The sequence below is a fragment of the Anopheles moucheti genome, chromosome 3 (genome assembly GCF_943734755.1).
Source record: "Anopheles moucheti chromosome 3, idAnoMoucSN_F20_07, whole genome shotgun sequence".
NCBI lineage: Eukaryota > Metazoa > Arthropoda > Insecta > Diptera > Culicidae > Anopheles > Anopheles moucheti.
This window is the reverse complement of record NC_069141.1, coordinates 7,985,337-8,008,069: the sequence shown is the minus strand read 5'-3', so window position 1 is coordinate 8,008,069 and position 22,733 is coordinate 7,985,337. Positions and strand designations below refer to the sequence as shown.

Genomic DNA, 22,733 nt, shown 5'->3' with positions numbered 1-22,733 from the left:
TGTGTTACAGCAAAAGAATTAATTTTTACGAAAGCTCTGTAATATAGGATAGATGTTCCTCAAGCTATCGATGATTTCCTGCTGATTTTTGGCACCCGTAAACACAATCTTACCGTTGACGAATATTAGCAACACTACCCGCGGTTTCACCATCCGATAGATAAGCCCCGGAAACAGTTCCGGCTCGTACGAGCTAAACTGCCCGTGCATTTGGTTTAAGTTTTCCAACCGTATCGGGAACCTCAAATCGGCAGTTGCCACCAGATTCTGCACCTTAAAGTCGAGAAACTTTACGTCGAAGCTAAGCTTCTGGATAATGCGTACGAATTTGCGAAGGCCAAGGTGTGCCTGCTGTTCGTTCTTCGCCCCGGTACAGATGACTTTCCCCGAGCGAAAGATCAGTGCGGTGCAGCGTGGATCACGTATTCGCATGACTACACCGTGAAAGCGGGACGGGTTGTACTCCGAGTTGCGCGTACGAAAGTTGATAGTTTTAAGGTTCAATTCACAGCCCACGCTTACAGTCGCCACGCAGTTTCTGTGCGGGATGATTGTATACGGTATTATTACTGTTATTATTACTCATTTACGTAATCTGCTTACAGTAACTATCGTTGTACAATAAATCAAATCACAATATAGTGTCACATGCTTAATCGACTATCGGGAAATTCAAGAGAGTAAACAGCGACATATCTTGAGATGAAAGTATTGTAGAGATGTTCGTTTCTTTTAAACTTGGGTCTAGGTGTAGTGAAAAAAGCAAATAACAAAAACTCGATTAGACCGTGTGAGGCATTACCTAACAAGCACTGAGTTGATCGCTTCCTGTGGCCCGGTCGGAACAGGTGTTTGCATTAATATCCCAGCCTGTGGTGGTTGCTACAAATTAGAACCGTAAAACGATTAGTAATCACACGATAATCAATTGCAACCAATCGCATCTGAGAAAACCGAGCTTACTTTCACCAGTTGCGTTAATGAGCTGCTCGTCTGCCGTGGCGCGGAGTTGAGCAACATTTTTAGTGGGGATTCGGGTGCCGATTTATCCATCTTGGATTAACAAAACTTTTGGGTGGTGTACGGATGACGGACTATCTACTTTTCTTTCACAAATTCACCAAAAACCATTGAGCCGGCGTTCAAGAATTGACTACGTTTGTTTATAATTTATTTTTTTGTATACGAAAGAAAACAAAAAACAAAACGTCAAATGGTCTAGAGCATCGATTATACGTAAGCAGTGGGAATAGAAATGATGGGGATTGTTTATAACGTTTTTCGTCAAAAAGTGGGTTTGTACAGTTCCTTTCCGCATTGAAAATTATCCTTTTTCCGAATATTTTCCCCTTTAAAATTGTATTTGTAAATTGGAATCATTTGTATCAATTCATTTTTCGATAATGTACCGAACTGCCAAACTGTATTTACCGTGTAAGCAGAGCTTAACGCGGTCACCTGTCAAACGTAGAAAAGCAACCAAAAAGTAGTGACGAGCTTACTGCCACGACGATTTGTTCTTGGTGAAAACATAAATTTTCCCTACAATTACAATCGGAAAAACTCTACGCCGTACACCACAGCACCGCGCTCGGTGGGGCAGATTAGTTTTCTGTCAATCGTTTTCACCGGCTGCCCTGGCGCCATTATCACGTGTTGGAGGAGTTGCGGTGTTCATCGGAAGTCGTACGATGGTTCGCTTTTAGGATACTTCAACCGTGTGGGGATTGTGTGCGTGTGTATTATCCTCATCAGCTCATCGCCTTCGGGGCAAATCCTTCAAAACGACGAGGTTGTGATAAAGCATTAATTCCCCCAAAACCCAACGTGCGCACCGGGGATTGGCGGGGTTAGTTTGTAAGGATAGCGGACGGCAAGGAAATTGCACAGCCACCGCAAACCACCGTACACGTCACAAAAATGGGCTACGAAACGAAGCGATTGACTGCCACCGGTAGCGGCTCACTGGACGAGCTGGTCCACTATGTAACGATCCACATCCCGCTGCCGGTCGTGCTGAGCGGTGCCGTAATGCCGTTCATGGTGGTGTACGCACTCTGGCTGTACATGTGGGTGTTTGTTTACGGTATCGATGAGTACCAGGATGCCGGGTTACTGTTTCTAGCCGGTATTGCCTTCACGCAAATCTTCGTGTGCCTGTGCTGCTTCTGGAGCGTTCACGTACAGACGTTCCTAAACTGTCGACGAACGAAGGCACCCTGTGCCGGTGCGATTGTAAAGGTCGTTCCGACGGAGAATAATGGTACGTCGGAGTTGGTGCGTATCCGGCAGACGAAGCCAGAGGATGGTGCGAAAGAGGACGGCGAGCTTACCTATTGGTTTCTGTTTCAAAAGACCAAATACATTTGGGATCCAAACAAGGCCCTGTTCCGCAGCGTCGAGTTCCCGATACACCGGACGTACGAGGAGTATTTCGAGTCGAAGGGTCATCTGGACGATGCCGACGTGACACTCGCTCAGGCCACATACGGGGATAATGAGATGGAGATGGTTGTCCCAGAATTTCTCGAGCTGTTCAAAGAGCGTGCCACGGCCCCGTTTTTCGTCTTTCAGATCTTTTCCGTGCTGTTGTGGTGTTTGGACGAGTACATGTACTATTCGTTGTTCACACTGTGCATGCTCGTCATCTTCGAGTGTGTGCTGGTACAGCAGCAGCTCCGCAGCCTGTCGGATATCCGCAAGATGGGCAACAAGCCGTACCAGATCAACGTGTTCCGGAACCGACGCTGGCGTGCGATCAGTTCTGCGAAGCTTGTGCCAGGTGATCTCGTGTCGGTAACACGCTCACAGGACGAAAATATCGTGCCATGCGATCTGCTGCTTATACGCGGTTCGTGCATCGTGGACGAGAGCATGTTGACCGGTGAATCGGTCCCACAGATGAAGGAATCGCTGGAGAACAACACGGATGAACACGATAAGGTGCTGGATATTGAGGCAGATGGGAAGCTGCACGTGCTGTTCCGTGGCACGAAAGTTGTACAACATTCGGCACCAAGCAAGGGAGCAATGCGATCGCCCGACAATGGTTGCATCGGGTACGTGTTGCGGACTGGTTTTAATACCTCCCAGGGTAAACTGCTCCGTACAATTCTGTTCGGTGTGAAGCGCGTTACCGAGAACAACTTGGAAACGTTTGCTTTCATACTGTTCCTGCTCGTGTTTGCAATTGCGGCCGCTACGTATGTGTGGATCAAAGGCACGGAAGATCCTGAAAGAAACCGATACAAGCTGTTCCTAGAGTGTACGCTCATTCTCACGTCGATCATACCACCGGATCTACCGATCGAGCTATCACTGGCAGTAAATACATCGCTGATACAGCTTTCTAAGGTGTACGTGTACTGTACGGAGCCTTTCCGTATGCCGTTTGCCGGAAAGGTACAGATTTGCTGCTTCGATAAGACAGGGACGCTGACGAGCGACAACTTAGTGGTGGAAGGTATTGCCGGTCTAAAGCAAGACACTTCGATCGTACCGATTGAGGACATTCCCGAGGAGACAGCTCACGTGCTTGGTTCCTGCCATTCGTTGGTTCAGCTCGATGAGGGTCTGGTGGGTGATCCGCTGGAGAAAGCCACCCTAACAGCAATCGATTGGAACCTTACCAAGGGTGACTCATGCGTTCCGAAGCGTAAAAAATTCAAAGCCCTCCGTATCTATCACCGTTTCCACTTCTCATCATCTCTGAAGCGCATGTCCGTACTGGCCGGGTACGTGATACCGTTCACGAATGAAAACTGCTACATCGGCACGGTAAAGGGTGCACCGGAAGTGATCGTGAAGATGTTAAAAGCCGTACCCGACCACTACGAACGGACGTATCTGGAATATTCGCGACGCGGTGCACGAGTCCTTGCGCTCGGTTACAAAAACTTCGGTACGCTCGACAACAACACGGTGCGCGAGCTGAAGCGGGACGATGTGGAGCGTGATCTCGAGTTTGCCGGTTTCATCATCATCTCCTGCCCGCTAAAACCCGACTCGAAATACGCGATCAAGGAGATCATACAGGCATCGCACAAGGTGATGATGATTACTGGCGACAACCCGCTGACGGCGTGTCACGTCGCGAAGGAACTACGCTTTAGTCGACGTACAATCGTCATTTTAACACCACCCGAGGAGTTGAACGGAAGCACGGGGAAGAAGGGTGGTGCAAGCGACTGGCACTGGGAGTCAATCAACCGTGAGGTGCAGCTGCCCGTTGATACACGCACCGTGAAGGAACTATATCGGGAGTATGATTTCTGCATCACCGGCGAAGGTATGCAGTATCTCGATCGTGAACGTCAGCCGTACCTTCTACAGCTGATACCGTACGCTACGGTGTTTGCGCGCTTTGCTCCGAAGCAGAAAGAGTACGTGATAACGACGCTGAAGAAGCTCGGCTACTACACGCTTATGTGTGGCGATGGAACGAATGACGTTGGGGCGCTGAAGCACGCCCACGTTGGTGTGTCCTTGTTAAGCCATATGCCGTCCCGCTCGGAGCGGAAACAGCAGCGTGAACAGCAGGACGAGAAGGAGGATAAGAAGAAGGCACTGAAAACGAGCAACTCGAGTGCGGGAGCGATCGAGGATGGTAACAACCGTCGGCAGCTAACACCTCGTGAACGAGCGATCATGCGAGCGCGAGAAAATCAAAGTGCGGCCCAGGAACGGTTACAGAAAGCGCTGAAAGAGATGGATGAAGAGCAGGTGCAGATAGTGAAGCTGGGAGATGCGAGTATTGCGGCCCCATTCACAAGTCGGCTGACTTCTATTAATTGCGGTAAGTTGGGGCAATAAAATGTACAAAGCAATGATCCTTCTTTTAATATACGCTCTCTACTTGCAGTGTGTCACATTATTAAGCAGGGCCGCTGCACGTTGGTAACGACATTGCAGATGTTCAAAATTCTTGCCCTAAATGCACTCATCTCCGCCTACTGCCAGTCGGTACTATACATCGACGGCGTGAAGCACAGCGATGCACAACTCACCCTGCACGGCTTGCTGACGGCGGCCTGTTTTCTGTTCATTACGCGCTCGAAACCGCTGAAGGTGCTGTCGAAACAAGCGCCCCTGCCGAACATCTTCAACCTGTACTCGGTTACGACAATCCTGGCACAGTTTGCGATCCATTTCTCTGCGCTGATCTACATGGTGCACGAAGCCAATGCAAGATCACCTCCACGGTATGTTCGAATGGATGAGGCCCTCATATTCATTATTAATCGCCTTTTCGGTTGATGTTATAGGGAAGGAAAAGTGAAACTAAACGTAGATTTGGCACCGGATGAGAAGCAAGAATTTGAACCGAACATCGTGAACAGCACGGTGTACATCATCGGCATTGCAATGCAGATCGCCACGGTAGCCGTCAACTACAAGGGTCATCCGTTTATGGAGAGTTTGCGGGAGAATCGGTTACTTTCGTACGCGATCTTCAGTTCGAGCGCGATCGTACTGTGCCTGGCGTTAGGCATTGTACCCGATCTGCTCGAAATGTTCGAAGTGATTGACTTTGATGCGGATGTAAGTGATTTTGCAATAGCTTTACTTGAAGCTTATTTGAATATTTTATTCCAATGTTTCTGTTTTTTTTCCAGTTTCGGCGAATTCTCGTTGGCGTACTGATAGCGGATATGGTATTAGCGTACCTAATCGATCGCGTTTGTTCGTTTCTGTTCGGTGAAACGCGAGGAAAAACGGACATTATTACTTAATGCAGCAATGTTGGACGGATGGTTAGAGCAGATAAAGCAAACAACAAATATGCGCACGATTGTGCAGAACGGTGTTGATCTTATGTTTGGCGAGTTTTAGTTTATGAAGCTGTCGGTCGGAATGAATCGCTATAAGTACTGGCTAGGAAAAAACACCTTTGATCATCCGTTTAGCGGCCACCAGGTGGACCAGATGAATTAATCTTTTTTCTGTTTCATATGGTAGAATAGTCACCGATAACATACTGCTCTTGGGATTTAGTATGGAAAGGAGAATTCAATCAATTCAATGTTGGCCCAATATTGAAAGGTTAGAATAGTTTACTTTAGTTGCATTTACCTGTTCCGTAAGCGTTCACCGAGTAGTTCCCCGTCACTTGAGCTCTAGTAAGTTTTAAATGTTGTTCCACCGTTTTATATTTTCCATCACCAAAGGCAACATTAGTTCAATTTCGTTCTACATTGCACCGGAACAGAATATTTGACCAAGAAGTAAAAAAGGCATTTAACTGATACGAACGAGCGAGCATTTGTAGTCGAATTCCGGTACGAGTGTAGCTCGAATTATCCGTTGGGATTCGGTAGGAAGAAAGGATTCGCGTTGTCAACACGTGTGGGAAAAAGACTTATGCAAACCAATGTGGTGTATGTAGTTTTTCATTGACGGCGTGAAGCAGAGCGGGAAAAAATAGTACTAATGGAAATGATAAACTGAACAAAACCAGGGGACAAATTCTCCTCTTGAATGAAAACAGGCGACACAACAGACTATGGTGCCCTTGGCATGATGAATTGTCCGAAAGAGAAGTCAGTTTACGGCTAAAGAGTCGGATCAGAAGACCGTCTGATGTAAGTACTGGAAAATGTTATCAATATGTTCCTTAATGTCTCGAGTTTGGAGTAGCTCGAGCGGTATAAACATAAGTCTCTTATTCCAGTTGTGGCAAACCTGACCTTAGCAGGTCAATACACCAAAAAAAGGGTTGAGCTTGTTCTATCGTTGAACTCCGAGAGTTTCAGAGATGTATCATTACAATTGCTGAATTCTTCAACTATGTTTATTGTATGCTAACACTGGGAAATTCTTATTTGGTAATAATGCATATGAATTAGTTAGCTTTCCTTCTCTGTCGAAAGTGCGCTACTGTTCCATTGATTCATCAATTTCTCCTGCCTCCAAATCGGACGATAGTTCATCCGTTCCTTCTACTTTAATCTGATACTCCTGCAGTAAGCTAACATAGCCAGCAGCAGTATTGCCACTACCAGTGCTATCCTCTGCTGGTAGGTCAAGTTTTTCCGCCTTAATCTCATCAGCAGCTGTTGCAAAATCTTCAACACAGGGTTTAAAATCTTCTACTATTTCCTCGGCAGTGTTGTCCACCACCTCAGCCGTAAACTGTTCGTCGCCGTCGGAAATATCGTCCAGGCCCAAATCTTCATCATCCGATACGGAGCTATATTCGCACTCATCCAGCGGTTCCAACTTCAATTGAAGCGGCGATACGATTTCTACTGTTTTGTGCATCATCGCTTCCACCTCCGGCATAGTTGGTTCCTCTACCACTGTATTATCTTTATCATCTGTCTTATTCTCAACCACCGGTTCGTCGGACTCGGAACTGATATCACTGGGAACAGCGGTTTTATCGGTTTCTTTTTTACTTTTGTGTTCTCTTTCACAGCTGCTATTGCTGCTGCTGCTACTACTACTGCTGTTACTGCTATTACTATTGGATCGCGAACGGCGACGTATCTGGTACTGCTTTGGAAGCCGGGCCGATTCTGGCAGAAACACGGAAGCATTCTTCTGTTCACGCTTACGTTTCGCTGCCATTCCTTCTGGCGGTTGATCAGTGGTGTTAGGCATAATTTCATCCTCTTCCAGCTCATCTTCACCGGGCAAATCCTGCTCACCATTTGATCCGGGAAATCCAGCAGTTCCCGCACCGCTCCGTATACCCGACCCACCGGCTGATCGCGGTACCTTCTGTCGCTTGAGACTTTGCGCAATCACCCGTCGCTGGTGATCAAGCTGCGGGAAAAGATCTTTCGAATTTTCCAACGCTTGTTTTGCGGCGTTCATCTCCGCCTGTTGGATACTATGCCCATCCGCACACGCCAAACGTTTCCCGCGAAAGTACACCGCAACGGAGTACACGCGCGTATTCGTCGGTCCGGTGCATTCGATAACCTTGTACACGGGAATATCCGGTTCGCCGCCATCCATCGTGCGCAGCGTGAGACAGCACTGCTGTAGCTTAGACTTTGGATCGTTCCAGTCCTGGTTCATGATAAAATCCTGCAGCCGCGGGAACAAACACACGTGACAGAACATCTCGCAGTACTCGAGCCCCTTGTCGACGTACAGTGCACCCAAAAATGCTTCCAGCAAATCGGCCCGATCCTTCGTCTTGAGGTCCGCCTTCGGGTTCGAGTAGACGGCGAACTGTGTCATGCCGAGGTCGTCACAAACGACCGCCTGCGTTCGATTGTTTACGAGCGAGCTGCGCAATAGCGACAGGTGACCTTCGTGGTGCTCCGGGAAGTGGCGATACAGATACTCGGAGCAGATCAGCTGCAGCACCGTATCGCCCAGGAACTCGAGCCGTTGATTGGAACCGAGCGTGAGGTTGGTGAAACCGATCGAACGATCCGTGAACGCTCGCGCCAACAGTCGTATGTGGTTGAACTGTACGCCAATCGAATCTTCGAAGCGTGTTAACGTTTTCAGCATCTCGAACGATCCAATATGATGCCGATCACCGAGGGGTTCCTGTTCCTGCAGCGGATGTGACGGATAGTTTACCCATATGCCGCGCAACGTATCATCCTCCTGGAAGAGCGCATACGCAAAAACGCGATCCGCCACCTCGATGCCACCGTCGAGTAGTAGCGCTCCCATCAACGCTTCAAAGCAATTGGCCAATGCGTGCCGTAATTCCAGTTCGTGGCATAAATCCGATCCGTGTGCGTACAGCATAAACTCCTCCAGGTGTAACTTCTTGGCCAGTACGGCAAGGTGTTGGTTCTGAACGATTGCGGCCCTATATGTCGCCAACCCGCCTTCTTCCAGATCCGGAAACATGTGGAAGAGATGGATCGAGGTAATGAACTCTACCACCGCATCACCCAGAAACTCCAGCCGCTCGTTGTGCGTAATGTTGCTGTCCGTCTCGTGCTCCTTACCGAACCGAGACATAATGCTGATAAGCGTATTGATGCCACGCTTGCGTGTGTTCATGTAGTGTATCTTACGATCGCCATATTCCGGCTGGCGTATTCCACAGTTTGTCAGGCTATTCCGAGCATGATCCGGATTCGTACCGAAATTCTCCTTGTACGATGGATGCGTGAGGGCCAACTGTAAGGTGTAACGATTCGTAAACGTGTACCCAATGTACCGTTCGAGCACATTCAACGATCGGTGAAACCTCAGATGGCCCGTCAGCACGGGAATCAACATGGCGTGCTGCACCATATCGCACATAATCCCCGTCCGATGGAACGCCTTCGCACTAACCGCGATCGTGATGTTACGCTTCATCCTTCCCTGCATCCGCATCTCCAGCAGCCGGTTCTCTTTCGTCTCCAGCTTACGCTTGTCCTCGAACGAAGGTTTCGACATGTTGGCAATCAGATGGCGAAACTTGATGTACTCTCGCCACGCCTTCTGATACTCGGGATTTCCGGCGTAGCTCAGCTGGGGCGGTCTAATGCCAAAGTGTACGATGACCGGATGCACCAGACCGTGCTCATCGATCGCTGTTGCTTCCGGGACATCGCCCACGTTCCGATCCAACTGATCGACCCGCACCGAACACGGCTTCATGCCCGGGTTCGTCACGACCATGCCCTTCACGTAGTCGACGTAATCCTGCCACTCGTTCTGGCTCATGTCCATCATCTCCTTCAGCATGTCCGGTGGTACGAGCGGGCCCGAATTATCCAATAGATAGCGCAACACTTCACTCATCGCAAGCACTTCCTTGCCGTTGTCTGGCAGATCACGCACAAAGCGCGGTAGAAAATGATAGCACGGGCAGCAACTCTCCTCACCGGAACCGGACGGCTGTACGGTAAAGTCCACCAGTTCGAGCAGCTCACGGAACAGATACCGATCGAAGAGGTTCAGTTCGCGTATGGTAAAGTTTTCCGGCATCTGCTCCTCAATGTACAGGATCGTGTATTCGATGTTGAAGCGAATTACCTTGCAGGTCGGTAACTCACCGATCGGTTCGTGTGAAAGCAGCGAGAACCCCTCGAACAGGAACTCGTGCTGATCGTGCTTTATGATCGTGGGCGTTTTCGTGAGGAAATTCGTTGGAGGAGAGATTGTAATACTGGAAAAAAATTCCCCAGGGATTAGTCTTAATGAAGAGCTCCGGATATTTTTGCCGGTGACTTACCGATAATGATACAATTTATCCGCATTGTTCGAGTTGGGAACACACTTTGTGAACGTTTCCTCACCAGGATACTTCCCGTGTCGTATGCCGGTCCGGCGGGATCGGGCCGAACACCGACACAACGGTCCATCGTTCATCTCGCCCGGATCGTTGTACCACAGATCGACATGCAGCCGGAGCGGATGTTTAATTTTTGCCGTCAACTCTTCCATACTGCACTCATCCTCGAACTCCATCTCTTCGTCGGAAGATTCCGACGAAGACGAACATTTATCATGCTTGTGGCGACACATTTTCATCTTGCGCTTGCGGGGTGGCGGATTGTATGGCGTTTGGATGGCACGTATCCGTGCCGCGCGCTGGATTAGCTCCTCCTCGAACAGGGTACACAGTGCGTCAAGACGAGCGGTCGATTCAACCACCTTTTCCGACACTCGTCTGTAGTAGAGCTCGGCCGGCGAAGAACGTACCCACTGTGTGCGTTCTTCATCGTTGGCCATCTCCGCCAGTTTGCGTGCAATATCTTCCGAAGTCTCACAATAGTTGCGGCACCATTTAGACAGAATTTCGGCACGCTCTGTGTCCTGCATTGGGCGTAAGGGGGAGATTTTTAAAAACCATTCAATCAGGGTTTGTTTTGAGGAATACCAATACTTACCACTTTAAACCGGGAATGACGAGTACTGCTACGTTCGGAGGAGGAAGGTTTGTCTGCATCTCGCCTGCAGGAAGCTGAACGATCCGTACGAGATCGAGCCAATCGGTCTGAGCTGCTCGGTACCGAATGTGATCTACCGCTAGACCCATACCGGGATGCCGAAGAACGTGAATATGGTGAAGATTTCTGTCCCGACGATGAATACGAATGATGGGCCGAATGTTTGTATGACCCACCGGAATGGGATGGCACCGGATTGGTTGAGCGTCTTCCTTGGGAGGTGAATTGCGTTCCACCTGGGTTGTGCGGTGTATGACGCTTGTACGTCTGGTGCGGACCGGAAGAGTGATACGGACTGCTGTTGGTGTGGCTCTTATCCGAACGATCACGAGAATAGTAGGATGTCGCTGGTGGTGGTCTCGTTAACGAGGGCGGAATATTCGGCGGTGGAAAGTTGAAGTTTGGCATTGTAAATCCAGCACTGTTGTGGACATTTCCAGCATTACCGGATGGTGGTAGCGCCGTATTACCCCGAGGTAGAAAATGATTCGGACGAGGAGGCGGTGGATAACTAGGTGGCCTGTGGTTATTCATCACTTGGCAATGATTTCCGTCCCAAATCACTACTTTGGCGAATTTATACTACGACTCTGTTTGTTTTATCGTTCACAAGGTGTTTTAGCGTAGCTTATTTTTCACAAAACACTGCACAAATTGATCCTACCGGTGTCAGCAATCGAACAATACGTAAACAAACCCCGATGAAAAATATCCCACAATCAAAACATTCTTTCAACATCATGTTTTCTTGTAATTTTTGAAAGTATCGACGGCGTTTTTTCAAATGCTATAATTAAAATTTAACTGATTCAAGTACGAACGTTTATTTCTTTTTTTTTTAAGTTGTTAAAGTTAAATGAATTGATTGCAGATTTACTAATGCATTTCGATTCAGCATCGGCTGTTATGAACCTCGATTCAAGCTCTAAATGGGTTATTTACGACGCAATGAACACTTGCCACACACATGCCTGACAAAAACAATCATAATTTATTTGGTTCTCAAGCATTTCATGCTTTTGTCTAACAAATTTACAAAAGGATTTTTATTGGGAGATTCGCGATATGAACACAACTCATCACTTTATCACGGGCTATGACTGATACTCAGCCATCGCACACTTCCAGGCGTACACGTGCGGATAGGATGCTTGGTCAACGTCGACCAGTTTCAGCACATTCCAAACGTCTGTGTCGTGCTGGGTTGGCAACGACCCAGAAATGAATACCGCATAACCCTCGTTGTCGTCCTCCACACTCTGCTCCATCAATCCGTCGTCCGGTGTTCCAGCGCTGTTCATCTTCTGCAACTGTGTCGCGGTCTCCGGACTATTTCCGTTGTGATCCTTTCGCGCCGCCTTGGGGCTAGATGGTGGCGTGAAGAACATGTCTTCCTGCTCGTTTTCGGAATCACTGCAACTGTAGTATCGTTCATCTTCCTCGAACGATCCATCGGGAGTAAGTTCACGACCAGTTCCGGCACTGCGATATGTGTGGAAATCAACCACTACATTCGATGGCACGGATTCCGACGCTGACGGTGTGCGCGTCGCACGTTTTTCACGTCGTTTGTTCATTCGCTCCAGTATGCCTTTGCTAGCGGTGTGCGTCGGTCCTTCAGTGCGGCAGTTGCATGACAGAATGTATACATTATCCTCCCAGAGCGTTTGCCAGTTCCGCTCTGCTTCATCGCCAAAGTCGAAGGGAGCAATCGTCGAAGGATTGTCGGAAAACTGCGACAGAAACTTTGCGACACATTTTGCTGTTTCGTTCAACGTATCGCGACGCAGCAAAGATTTCCACATGTTGGACGACTTCGCATCTCCGTTACGGTGCTGTGGCACATTCGCAACGATTAAGTAGGAAAATAGAGCATGTACTTTGGAAAAATTAATCATCCTAAATGCCGCGTCGTTACGATAGTTCTCGAGCAGCTTCTCCAGCTGTCGGATCTGGGCTTGGAACGTTTCACCAACGCAATCGTCGGAACTCTTCGATATCGGTTTCAGCACACTATTTACCAAACGTGTGCCGAACACGTGCAACGAATTCAAAAGGCAGCGATATGGGTTAGATACGGCCGTTCGTTGCCAATCATCGGCCATATTGAGGTGCATCTTTTCCGTCGATTCACAAATCATGTTCATCACCTCGTTAAACGAACGTTCCTTTTGATACGTCGAATTGCTATCGCTTTCGGCAATGCTCTCCGCTTGCAGCACACCCTCCAGCTGTTGTTTCTTTTGCGCTAGGTGTTGTTCCAACATCGTTAAACCCGTCTCATCCGCGATGTTACAGAATGTGCCCAAAAAGCTCCAATACTCCTTCCAACCGACCTGCTCCTTCTCGGCCAACATGCGCCCAACCGTTTCGAGCCCTTTGGTCGGGTCTGTGATGCGTATGGAACGTTCCTTAAACGAGGGTGACTCCGTCACGTTGCCTTTCTCGTACGTCGTTTGCGTTTCCTCGCACACGTAGCTAAAGTTGGCAGCGTCTGCGTCATTGACACAGTACGAATCTTCCGTATCGATGCTATCGTTCGCTAGATGATTGCGGTACGAAAAGAACAGTCTATTGGGCGTATACGGAACAGACATTCGTAAGTGATTGCCATTGTCGTCGGGGATGAATTTTTCCAACTGTTCCAGGCTTTCGTCCAGACTTGAATCGATGAGCGTGTTATTGTTATGACGTTGCTCCTGTTCGCCAGCCTGCTCCTCTTCCAGTCTGCCATCGAACGAACGGTTCGCAAACAGTCGCCGAGCGGCTGCCTTGATCGGAGTCGAGCTTTTTCTCATCTCCGACAACTTGCTATCGCTCTGCACCATTGCCGCTCCAAGAATCTTCAATCTGGGTGGCGTTTTCCAACGCTTACAAAACCGTAGCGCTTTTTCCTGGTCCATCGGACCAGCATACGCTTTAATTTCGCGACGGGTGTTCAACTTGTCTCTCGATTCATCCAGTTTAGGAAGTTCGGTCGGTGAGAACGGTTCACCCACGACGGGCGGTATGCTGTTGTCCTCCGTGCGAATCACCGGAACGAAAAAGTTTTCCTTCAACAACGCATAAATAGCTTCCCGTATTTCGACCGTGTTGTTGGCTTGCTTAGCTCGACTGCAGATAATTTCCCGCGGATACAACCCGTCCGCGTTTGGCTTCACCTGGCACTGCGGAAAGGCAATCAGTTCCTTCACCACTTCCACCCAGCCGAGTTTGGCGGCAAAATGGAGAGGCGTTTCGTTCCGGCATTTGTCCGGTGTGTTTAGATACAGGTCGAGCAGTATGGCAGTAACCTCATCGGTCGAGGACGAGCGTTGTCCGTGCAGCAGCTCAATGTAGGCTGGATTTTCTATCGTTTGCAGTATTAGTCGGCATATGTCGCTCCGTCCCTCAATAGCAGTGATGTGCAGGGCGTTGTACCGTGGCCCCTCCTTAAGGATGGTTGGTGTGTCACCTGAGCTGATAAGATAGCGTGGATTTTGCAGAACCATTGTGCGCACTTCTTCGATGTTGTTGGCTTCGATTAGCTTCCGGAACGCTACCAGCTTCTGGCTCGATGGGGCGACGAACGGTGACTTCGGTACCTTACGCTCAGCGGTCGGTATCGGACTCCCGGGCGCTGTTGGTAAATGAAAGGGGATGAAAAGGGCGTGCATTACTTTGATTTCACCCGAGTGCATTCAGGGTCGCAAACGAACGTGACTTACCTGCTACAGCAGCTGCACCACCACCAACAGTAGCCGCTCCTTCAGATGGTCCATGCAGGTAAAAGTAGACCGCTTCTTCGCTCGTGGAAAATGCTTTCATTCGTGCATCTTTGTGCAGCTTCAATGCACCCAATGCTTCAATTTTGTTGTTGTAGAAGCTTTTGATCGCTACAAGATGCGGGCAAATCAGTACACATTTTGAACCACAACGGTCAATCCGCAAAACTTACCGAAGTTGGACGTGTTGTTGGGTATGAAAATGGCGTAGTACTCCATGGCTGTACGAACCGTAGCGTCATCCAGTTTGTACCGTTTGTGCGAAACTGCCTAAAACCCAACACGCACCACAAATCTATGGGCCGGTATTGAGCGTTGCTATTACAATAGAGAGGCACTATTTCCAGGATTATGGGTGCCGGTTTTACGTAGAAGAGAATTAAACGAATCACAAGCACAGCTAGACACAGACGGGACAGACAGACCCAAATACACTTTGTTCACGCTATACGCAGTACACGAAATACGCGAATTTTGAAATTTGACAGCGCATTGCGTCTATTGCGTTGGTTTTATTTCTACACTTTTAAGTTATCACATTTCTGCATCAATGTGTTCCCATTTTATTGTGATAAATAATATTTTTCGTTAGAATTTCAATCGCATAAATAATAGATCAATAAATTCTCAAGATTCAATTATGCATTTTATTGCGCAATGTATAATTAAACTATTGGACTCCTTAGAACGGAATATAAACAATATTTCAGAACGCATTTACCGCGTATGTTCAATACAGACTGTTCTCCGAATTGCAAAACAAAGTCCAGAGTTGCGCACGTTATCGACCGTGAATTTGTGTTAATTTTATTGAAATCAGATCCTCAAAACCTGTCGATTGCAGCTAGAAAATGTCTCTACCATACAACGTGCGAGCGCTGAGCAAACGAATCCTGCTGAACAAATGGTAAATGTCCCGGACAAGAAAATTCGTTCCTCGTGAAGTGTGCGATAATGGTTGTTGTTTTTTCGCCCCTCTCTTGTAGCTACAGCAACACTTTACACTGGCGTTCGTTTGCAAGCGAAACATCCGGCGGGCGGGCAAGCGACCCCGACGGGACCACCATTAATGTGCCCTCGAAAGACGTCGTTACACCACTCCCGCCCCTTTCGCAGCCCATTCCCAATCTGCCACCGGTACAGTACGCCCGGCCGGGAGATCAGAGTAATGTCACGCAAGTCACACGGCTCAGCAACGGACTACGGGTAGCGTCCGAGAATCGGTTCGGACAGTTCTGCACAGTCGGCGTGGTGATTGATTCTGGGCCACGGTACGAATTGGCATACCCGAGCGGCATTTCCCACTTCCTGGAGAAGCTTGCCTTTCAGTCGACCTCCGAGTACGGGGAGCGTGATGTAATCTTCCGGGAGCTTGAGCGACACGGTGGAATTTGTGACTGCCAGAGCACTAGGGATACGTTCGTATATGCGGCCAGCGCGGACAGCCGAGGGTTGGAATCGGTGACGCGCATTCTGTCGGAGGTCGTACTCCGTCCGCAGCTATCGATGGACGAGGTAGAGCTAGCTCGGCAAGCGGTACAGTTCGATCTGGAAACACTCGGCATGCGTCCGGAACAGGAACCGATTGTGATGGACATGGTGCACGCGGCCGCCTATCGCGACAATACGCTCGGTTTTCCCAAGTTGTGCCCTTCCGAGAATGTTCCCACGATCGATCGTGACACGCTGCTGTCTTACCTAAGCCTACATCACACTCCGGAACGGATGGTACTGGCCGGTGTTGGCGTTCCGCACGATGAGTTAGTTCGACTGGCCGAGCGCTACTTTGTGCAAGGTTCGGCCACATGGGAAAATGAAAAAAGCGCTTCGCCCCATCCGAAAGGTGTGGACACATCCGTGGCGCAGTACACTGGTGGATCGAAGCTAGAGGAATGTGCCATCCCGGTTTACGCGGCTGTAGGTCTCCCGGAGTTAGCGCACGTTGTGATTGGATTGAAGGGTTGCTCCCATCAGGATAAAGATTTCATTGCTGCCTGCGTCCTTAACATGATGATGGGCGGTGGCGGATCGTTTTCGGCCGGTGGCCCTGGCAAGGGCATGTACACGCGCCTCTACACGAACGTGCTTAATCGGTACCATTGGATGTACAGTGCGACCGCGTACAACCATGCATACGGTGATACGGGTTTGTTCTGCATTCATGCCACCGCACCACCGACACACGTCCGCAGCCTGGTGGAGGTCATCACTCGGGAACTGTACACGATGCAGGCCCGTCCCGGTGATCAGGAGCTGCGGCGAGCCAAGACACAGCTGCAGTCGATGCTGTTGATGAACCTGGAGGCCAGACCGGTTGTGTTTGAGGACATCGGACGACAGGTACTGGCGACCGGTGAACGTCGGCGACCGGAACACTTTATTCAAGAAATTGGTAAGCTTTCTCCGTACGCAAAAAAACGCATAATCTAACGGATGTTCTTTCATTTGTAGAGAAAATTACTGCCGAAGATGTGCAAAACGTTGCGCGGAAAATGCTTGTATCTGCTCCTGCAATGGCCGCCCGTGGGGAAATTAAGGGCATTCCGGAGATAAAGGACATTCACGCGGCCCTTTCAAACGAAGGACGGTTTCCGGGCAATCGGCGGTTGACGCTGTTTCGATAAAGACGCCTAGGGCAAAAATGAATGATAATTACAGCGACAACCTATATTATGCCTAGGAGAAATTCTTAGATGTACCGAAGACGTTTTTGTTGATCCTGCTTTCCAATTTTAGCTAGTGTTTACAATATACCCGTGTCGGCTATCGACAGGAGATGCCTTTCTGCTATTTTTTGTTGTATTCGAAGATTGAGAATTGGAAATAAAATATCCTTTTAAGCTATACCGTAAGTGTGATGCTTATTTCTACTTTCTGCTGTATTACACGGACTCGCTCGATCGACGAAGTCCGCACGAGAATCTTTTTAGCGTCTTTTTAAACTAGTAATCCAGTAGAGTCAGCTGGGCGTAAACTGTCAACTGTGACAATGTAAACAAACAACAATTCGTGGAACCTTTGTTCCGGTAGAAATATGTCAGCTGGGCGCGTACAAGCTCCCAACTCCTTCTGATCGACCATTATCTTTCAACAGCTGTATGCTTCTGCGTACGATCGCATCCCGCGCGATGCCGTTCTATGCGGTTGCCAAAGGACGCCAAGTGGGCATATTCGCAACGTGGTAAGCAATGCATTTGTTGCAAACATAAGCTTCATGTATTATAACATCTAGCTTGTTTTCTAGGCCCGAATGCCAGGCCCAGGTAAATGGATTTACCGGTGCTCGATTTAAAAAGTTTACCACACAAGCGGAAGCACAACAATTTATTACAACTCACGCAGGTAGCGGCGGCAATACAAGAAGCGTTCTTACTGCAAACAAGCAACCTCCAACGAATTGGAAAGGAAAACGAAGTGCTTCTACGAGTACAACGTTAGCACCATGTAGTAAGCAAGCGAAAAAGACCATTCTGCTCGAGGAAGTTCCAACTCCGGGATGCAAAAAGGTCCAGTTTGGAGAGCATAGCTTTTTGCAGGACAACGATGGATTTGTGCACGTGTACACGGATGGGTCCTGCGAGGGCAATGGAACAGCAAAAGCATGTGCCGGTGCTGGAGTGTACTTTGACGAAGGGCATGCATTGTAAGGATACATGGTGCAATTCGGCTGTTTCCAAAGAAATAATCAGCGTACATAATTTTGTTTTCATAGGAACACATCCAAACCGGTGAGCGGACGGGCCACAAACAATTGCGGCGAGATACAGGCTGCCTCGTTAGCAATCCGAATCGCCCGTGAGCAAGGCATTCAGCAGCTTCAAATCAACACCGATTCGAAGTTTTTGATCGATTCTATTACCAAGTGGATTTCGGGATGGAAACGACGCAACTGGACACTGGCCAGTGGTGGTCCGGTGAAGAATAAGGCCGACTTCCAGGAGCTTGATCGCGAGCTGCGTACGGGCGATATGAAAATTAAGTGGAACCACGTTGATGCACACTGTGGCATTCTGGGTAACGAGCGGGCGGACCAGCTAGCCCGCAAAGGATCCGAAATGTATCGGAACCAACAACGCTAGGATAGTACTCATGTTATTTATATGGTTTTGTTTGATTTTTGAAACAAAATAAATATTGTCAATACATGAACGTATCCGGGTGCACTATGTGCTTCATTTCATGACTTGATGGTGTCTTCTGAATCGTAAGAGTTTGTTAAGGACATTATATTCAGGGTTCCGCATAACAAAGCATCTCTGGATGTACCTGCTTTGGTCGTTGTCTGGATCGTACCGAAGTAGTAAAACATCTGGACTGCCTCGAGATCGTCCCCGTCAACGGAAAGGCTGCTCTCCAGGCGGACAACTATGACGATCAGAATTTCCTCCACCCAGATATTTCGTTTTCATCTTCGATCCACAAATGTATGTTCAATGTGATCGAATCATCCACGAAGCTAATGAATTGAAGAGAACGCATGAAAATTGTACTTCCGGACAATCCGGAGAAATGCCACATGTTGGCAATGGCTACGCGTTGAACCAACCAGAACCAGGAACCGCTCACACAGCAGGCTACGTGCAAGCAAATTGCTAACCGCTACATGCCATACTCGAAACGTAAAGGAAACGCGATTCAACATGTTCAAACAAGCAACGAGTAGATTGCGGACGCAACAACATCAACGCCGTTTCCGATCCGAGCAGGTCTATTGGCCACAAACAATTGCGGCGAGATACAGACTGCCTCGTTGGCAATCCGGATCGCCCGTGAGCAAGGCATTCAGCAGCTTCAAATCAACACCGATTCGAAGTTTTTTATCGATTATATTCTACTACCAAGCGGATTTAGGGATGGAAACGGCGCAACTGGACCCTGGCCAGTGGTGGTCCGGTGAAGAATAAGGCCGACTTCCAGGAGCTTGATCGCGAGCTGCGTACGGGCGGTATGAAAATTAAGTGGAACCACGTTGATGCACACTGTGGCATTCTGGGTAACGAGCGGGCGGATCAGCTAGCCCGCAAAGGATCCGAAATGTATCGGAACCAACAACGCTAGGATAGTACTCATGTTATTTATATGGTTTTATTTGATTTTTAAAACAAAATAAATATTGTCAATACATGAACGTATCCGGGTGTACTATGTGCTTCATTTCATGACTTGATGGTGTCTTCTGGATCGTAAGAGTTTATTGAGGCCATTATATTCAGCGTTCCGCATAACAAAGCATCTCTGGATGTACCTGCTTTAGACGTTGTCTGGATCGTACCGAAGTAGTAAAACATCTGGACTGCCTCGAGATCGTCCCCGTCAACGGAAAGGCTGCTCTCTAGGCGGACAACTACGACGATCAGAATTTCCTCCACCCAGATATTTCGTTTTCATCTTTGATCCACAAATGTATGTTCAATGTGATCGAATCATCCACGAAGCTAATGAATTGCAGAGAACGCATGAAAATTGTACTTCCGGACAATCCGGAGAAATGCCACATGTTGGCAATGGCAACGCGTTGAACCAACCAGAACCAGGAACCGCTCACACAGCAGGCTACGTGCAAGCAAATTGCTAACCGCTACATGCCATACTCGAAACGTAAAGGAAACGCGATTCAACATGTTCAAACAAGCAACGAATAGATTGCGGACGCAACAACTCAACGCCTGTTCGGATCCAAGCAGGCCTGTTGTTAATTTCGGAACAATGTTGGATTTAGTTCCAGTATGAGAGTTGTTTCATTTAGACTTATGTGAAATACAAATTAGTTTTTATGCTTTCCCACAAAATGATTTTTTTTATTGGGAGAAACGTTCGTTATTCCTATAACAATAGTTTTCGATTGTTCGCTCATATCTGCGTAGAATCAATCTATTGCGACTGATTCTCGGATGGTTCGCAGTGAAAAAACGGATTTCTGGTAACCAAAATCCTAGTCTATTGTCCAGTAGCTATCGTCTTTCCAATTCTTTACTCTGTTAACCTTTTCGTATTGATATGGGAAGGCAACCGATTTCTACAGACAATTAACCGCAAGCACAACGAACCTTCCTTTGATAGTAAGGATGAGAAGATATCATTGTTATTGTCATGCATTGGCTAACCTTGCAAAGCGTTTTCGCTTGAACCCTAGGAACCTACGCTATGCTTTGTGCCTATTACAATAGGATGTTTTTGCTTGTTTTCTCCTCCCGAAAGTACTACACTGTGTCCCAAAATGATAGCCTCACTCGGTTGTTGTTTTTACATATGATTTAAAAAAAAATTACCAGAAACTCTGCCCGGGGTACACAACGACTAGGTTTATGTCAATTTGTAACTTATCGTAAATGAACTCGTAAATGAAGAAAGTGTTTGAGAAAGGTCCACGAAACGAGCGAATCCAGGATGCACGAAACCAGCGTAGATCATAAAATCCTGAAAATAAACAGACACTCGGCGCGGTCGAAAAAACGTTAGTCCTTAAATGCAAGTCAAGAGCAAGCTGCACTCTTGAGGGACATAAGTGAGTAACATTGACCTGCGCAACGAAGCCCAAATTATTTACGAGGTGTTAGGATCCAGCATGCACATGTGTTAACAAAAATGCATTGAGCACAGGCCTAGCAAGCCACAAGCCGACAGTGAAGGAAACGGAATTACCGATGGTTCGATTGCCTTGTTTGGTTAGGACCAACGCACAAATAAGCAATTTTATCCCACGCACAGCATTCACCAACACATGTAAACGTCGTGTCGTGATTTTTACCAACACCTAGACACATTGTTAGTATAAAAGCAACGTCGAATAAAGTTAGATTTAATCCAGAACCTTCACGGAGAACGTCTCGACTTTATTTCAATTTTCCTGGCCTCTCCAGAGATTTGCTTGAAATCTCACATGGCCTCATCCGAACTGTTAAAGTTTCCATTGATACACTTTTGCGACATTACCGTGAACAGGCCTATGATCTATTTGATTTTAATTTTTTTAAATCAATAAAAACGAGTGCAGCTTTAATTTTGGAACGCAGTGTGTTTCTGAAGCGCAACAGTTTACTATCCAACTCGCGCTAGGATTGGTGAAAGCAGTGGTGCACGAAGTTCGAAGCGCAGTTCATCCGGCAGTTCAACGTTAGCAACCGTTCGATCAAGTATTGAGCAAGTGAAGTGATATCTTGTTGGAGCAAATATCATCCATCCTGGTTCGCGCAAAATGGCCAACTACCGAGGACACAACTTCCAACGGGACGAGGATGGATTTGTGAAAGTGTACACGGATGGTTCGTGCGAGGGCAACGGAACATCGCGAGCGGCTGCTGGTTTCGGGGTGTACTTCGACGAAGGACACGCATTGTAAGGATAACTGTTGTAAACTGGTAGTATCTAAGCAGGGAGTGATTAACATACGCCATTTTGCTTGTCTTTTACAGGAACACTTCTAAACCGGTGAGCGGACGGGCCACGAACAATTGTGGCGAAATTCAGGCCGCCTCTTCGGCCATACGGACCGCTCGTGAGAATGGGGTTCAGCGACTGGCCATCAACACGGATTCGAAGTTTTTGATCGATTCTGCCACCAAGTGGATGCCGGGATGGAAGGAGCGCGACTGGACACTGGCCAACGGTGGTCCGGTGAAGAATAAGGCCGACTTCCAGGAGCTTGATCGCGAGCTGCGTACGGGCAATATGCAGGTCAAATGGAACCACGTTGATGCACACCGTGGCAATCTGGGTAACGAGCGGGCGGACCAGCTGGCCCGCAAGGGTTCCGAAATGTATCGAAACCAGCGACGTTAGGAGGTTCGGAACCAAGTTAGAAATATGTATCGTTTTGTTGAGTAATTTATGAAATAGACATACACACGAAACGCTATGAGAAAGTGTAATTAAATTTTATTAAATAGCGCATTTACACCCTGCAATTATCCTCCCCTTGCTGTGTCGAATGCTCTGTGGTTCCCGTTGTATTTTCTTCCATTATTTAGCTTACTATTAAACGTTACTAATTATTACTTAATGTGTTTTTTTCTTGTTCTTTTTATCTCTTGTATGACGTTCTTTGTTGCGAGAATGAGATCCCGTGCAGGTTCAGTGACGGAATTTATTAAGGTTAGTTCCATACTTTACT

At 47.9% G+C, this 22,733-nt stretch overlaps 6 protein-coding genes across 7 annotated transcripts; 4 read left to right on the top strand and 2 right to left on the bottom strand.

The window, feature by feature from the left end:
* Positions 1–1,125, bottom strand: LOC128305055 (TBP-related factor). Its single transcript, XM_053042340.1, has 3 exons — positions 964–1,125; positions 803–882; positions 1–538 (listed from the first exon to the last, which is right to left on the bottom strand). The coding sequence occupies exons 1-3, from the start codon at positions 1,051–1,053 to the stop codon at positions 19–21; spliced, it is 690 nt and encodes a 229-aa protein (XP_052898300.1). The 5' UTR covers positions 1,054–1,125; the 3' UTR covers positions 1–18.
* Positions 1,126–1,700: 575 nt separating this feature from the next.
* LOC128305054 (endoplasmic reticulum transmembrane helix translocase) lies at positions 1,701–6,285 on the top strand. Its single transcript, XM_053042339.1, has 4 exons — positions 1,701–4,795; positions 4,862–5,201; positions 5,265–5,541; positions 5,616–6,285. Exons 1-4 carry the CDS (start codon positions 1,921–1,923, stop codon positions 5,730–5,732), a joined length of 3,609 nt encoding a protein of 1,202 aa, XP_052898299.1. The 5' UTR covers positions 1,701–1,920; the 3' UTR covers positions 5,733–6,285.
* A 588-nt stretch (positions 6,286–6,873) lies between these two features.
* On the bottom strand, positions 6,874–15,026 carry LOC128305945 (uncharacterized). Its single transcript, XM_053043586.1, has 7 exons — positions 14,797–15,026; positions 14,567–14,734; positions 11,955–14,478; positions 11,470–11,486; positions 10,800–11,422; positions 10,142–10,725; positions 6,874–10,075 (listed from the first exon to the last, which is right to left on the bottom strand). The coding sequence occupies exons 1-7, from the start codon at positions 14,840–14,842 to the stop codon at positions 6,874–6,876; spliced, it is 7,164 nt and encodes a 2,387-aa protein (XP_052899546.1). The 5' UTR covers positions 14,843–15,026.
* Positions 15,027–15,392: 366 nt separating this feature from the next.
* LOC128302317 (mitochondrial-processing peptidase subunit alpha) lies at positions 15,393–17,405 on the top strand. Of its 2 annotated transcripts, none has more exons than XM_053039112.1 (3): positions 15,393–15,530; positions 15,610–17,015; positions 17,075–17,405. In XM_053039112.1, the coding sequence occupies exons 1-3, from the start codon at positions 15,475–15,477 to the stop codon at positions 17,245–17,247; spliced, it is 1,635 nt and encodes a 544-aa protein (XP_052895072.1). In that variant the 5' UTR covers positions 15,393–15,474; the 3' UTR covers positions 17,248–17,405. The 2 variants fall into 2 exon arrangements, with proteins under 2 accessions (XP_052895072.1, XP_052895073.1); XM_053039113.1 differs by having other exon boundaries at positions 15,410–15,530; positions 15,616–17,015.
* A 260-nt stretch (positions 17,406–17,665) lies between these two features.
* LOC128304034 (ribonuclease H1-like) lies at positions 17,666–18,764 on the top strand. The gene is made up of 3 exons (XM_053041157.1): positions 17,666–17,804; positions 17,868–18,266; positions 18,336–18,764. Exons 1-3 carry the CDS (start codon positions 17,722–17,724, stop codon positions 18,700–18,702), a joined length of 849 nt encoding a protein of 282 aa, XP_052897117.1. The 5' UTR covers positions 17,666–17,721; the 3' UTR covers positions 18,703–18,764.
* Positions 18,765–21,702: 2,938 nt separating this feature from the next.
* Positions 21,703–22,496, top strand: LOC128301166 (ribonuclease H1-like). Its single transcript, XM_053037515.1, has 2 exons — positions 21,703–21,958; positions 22,036–22,496. Exons 1-2 carry the CDS (start codon positions 21,819–21,821, stop codon positions 22,400–22,402), a joined length of 507 nt encoding a protein of 168 aa, XP_052893475.1. The 5' UTR covers positions 21,703–21,818; the 3' UTR covers positions 22,403–22,496.
* The last annotated feature ends 237 nt before the right edge of the window (positions 22,497–22,733 follow it).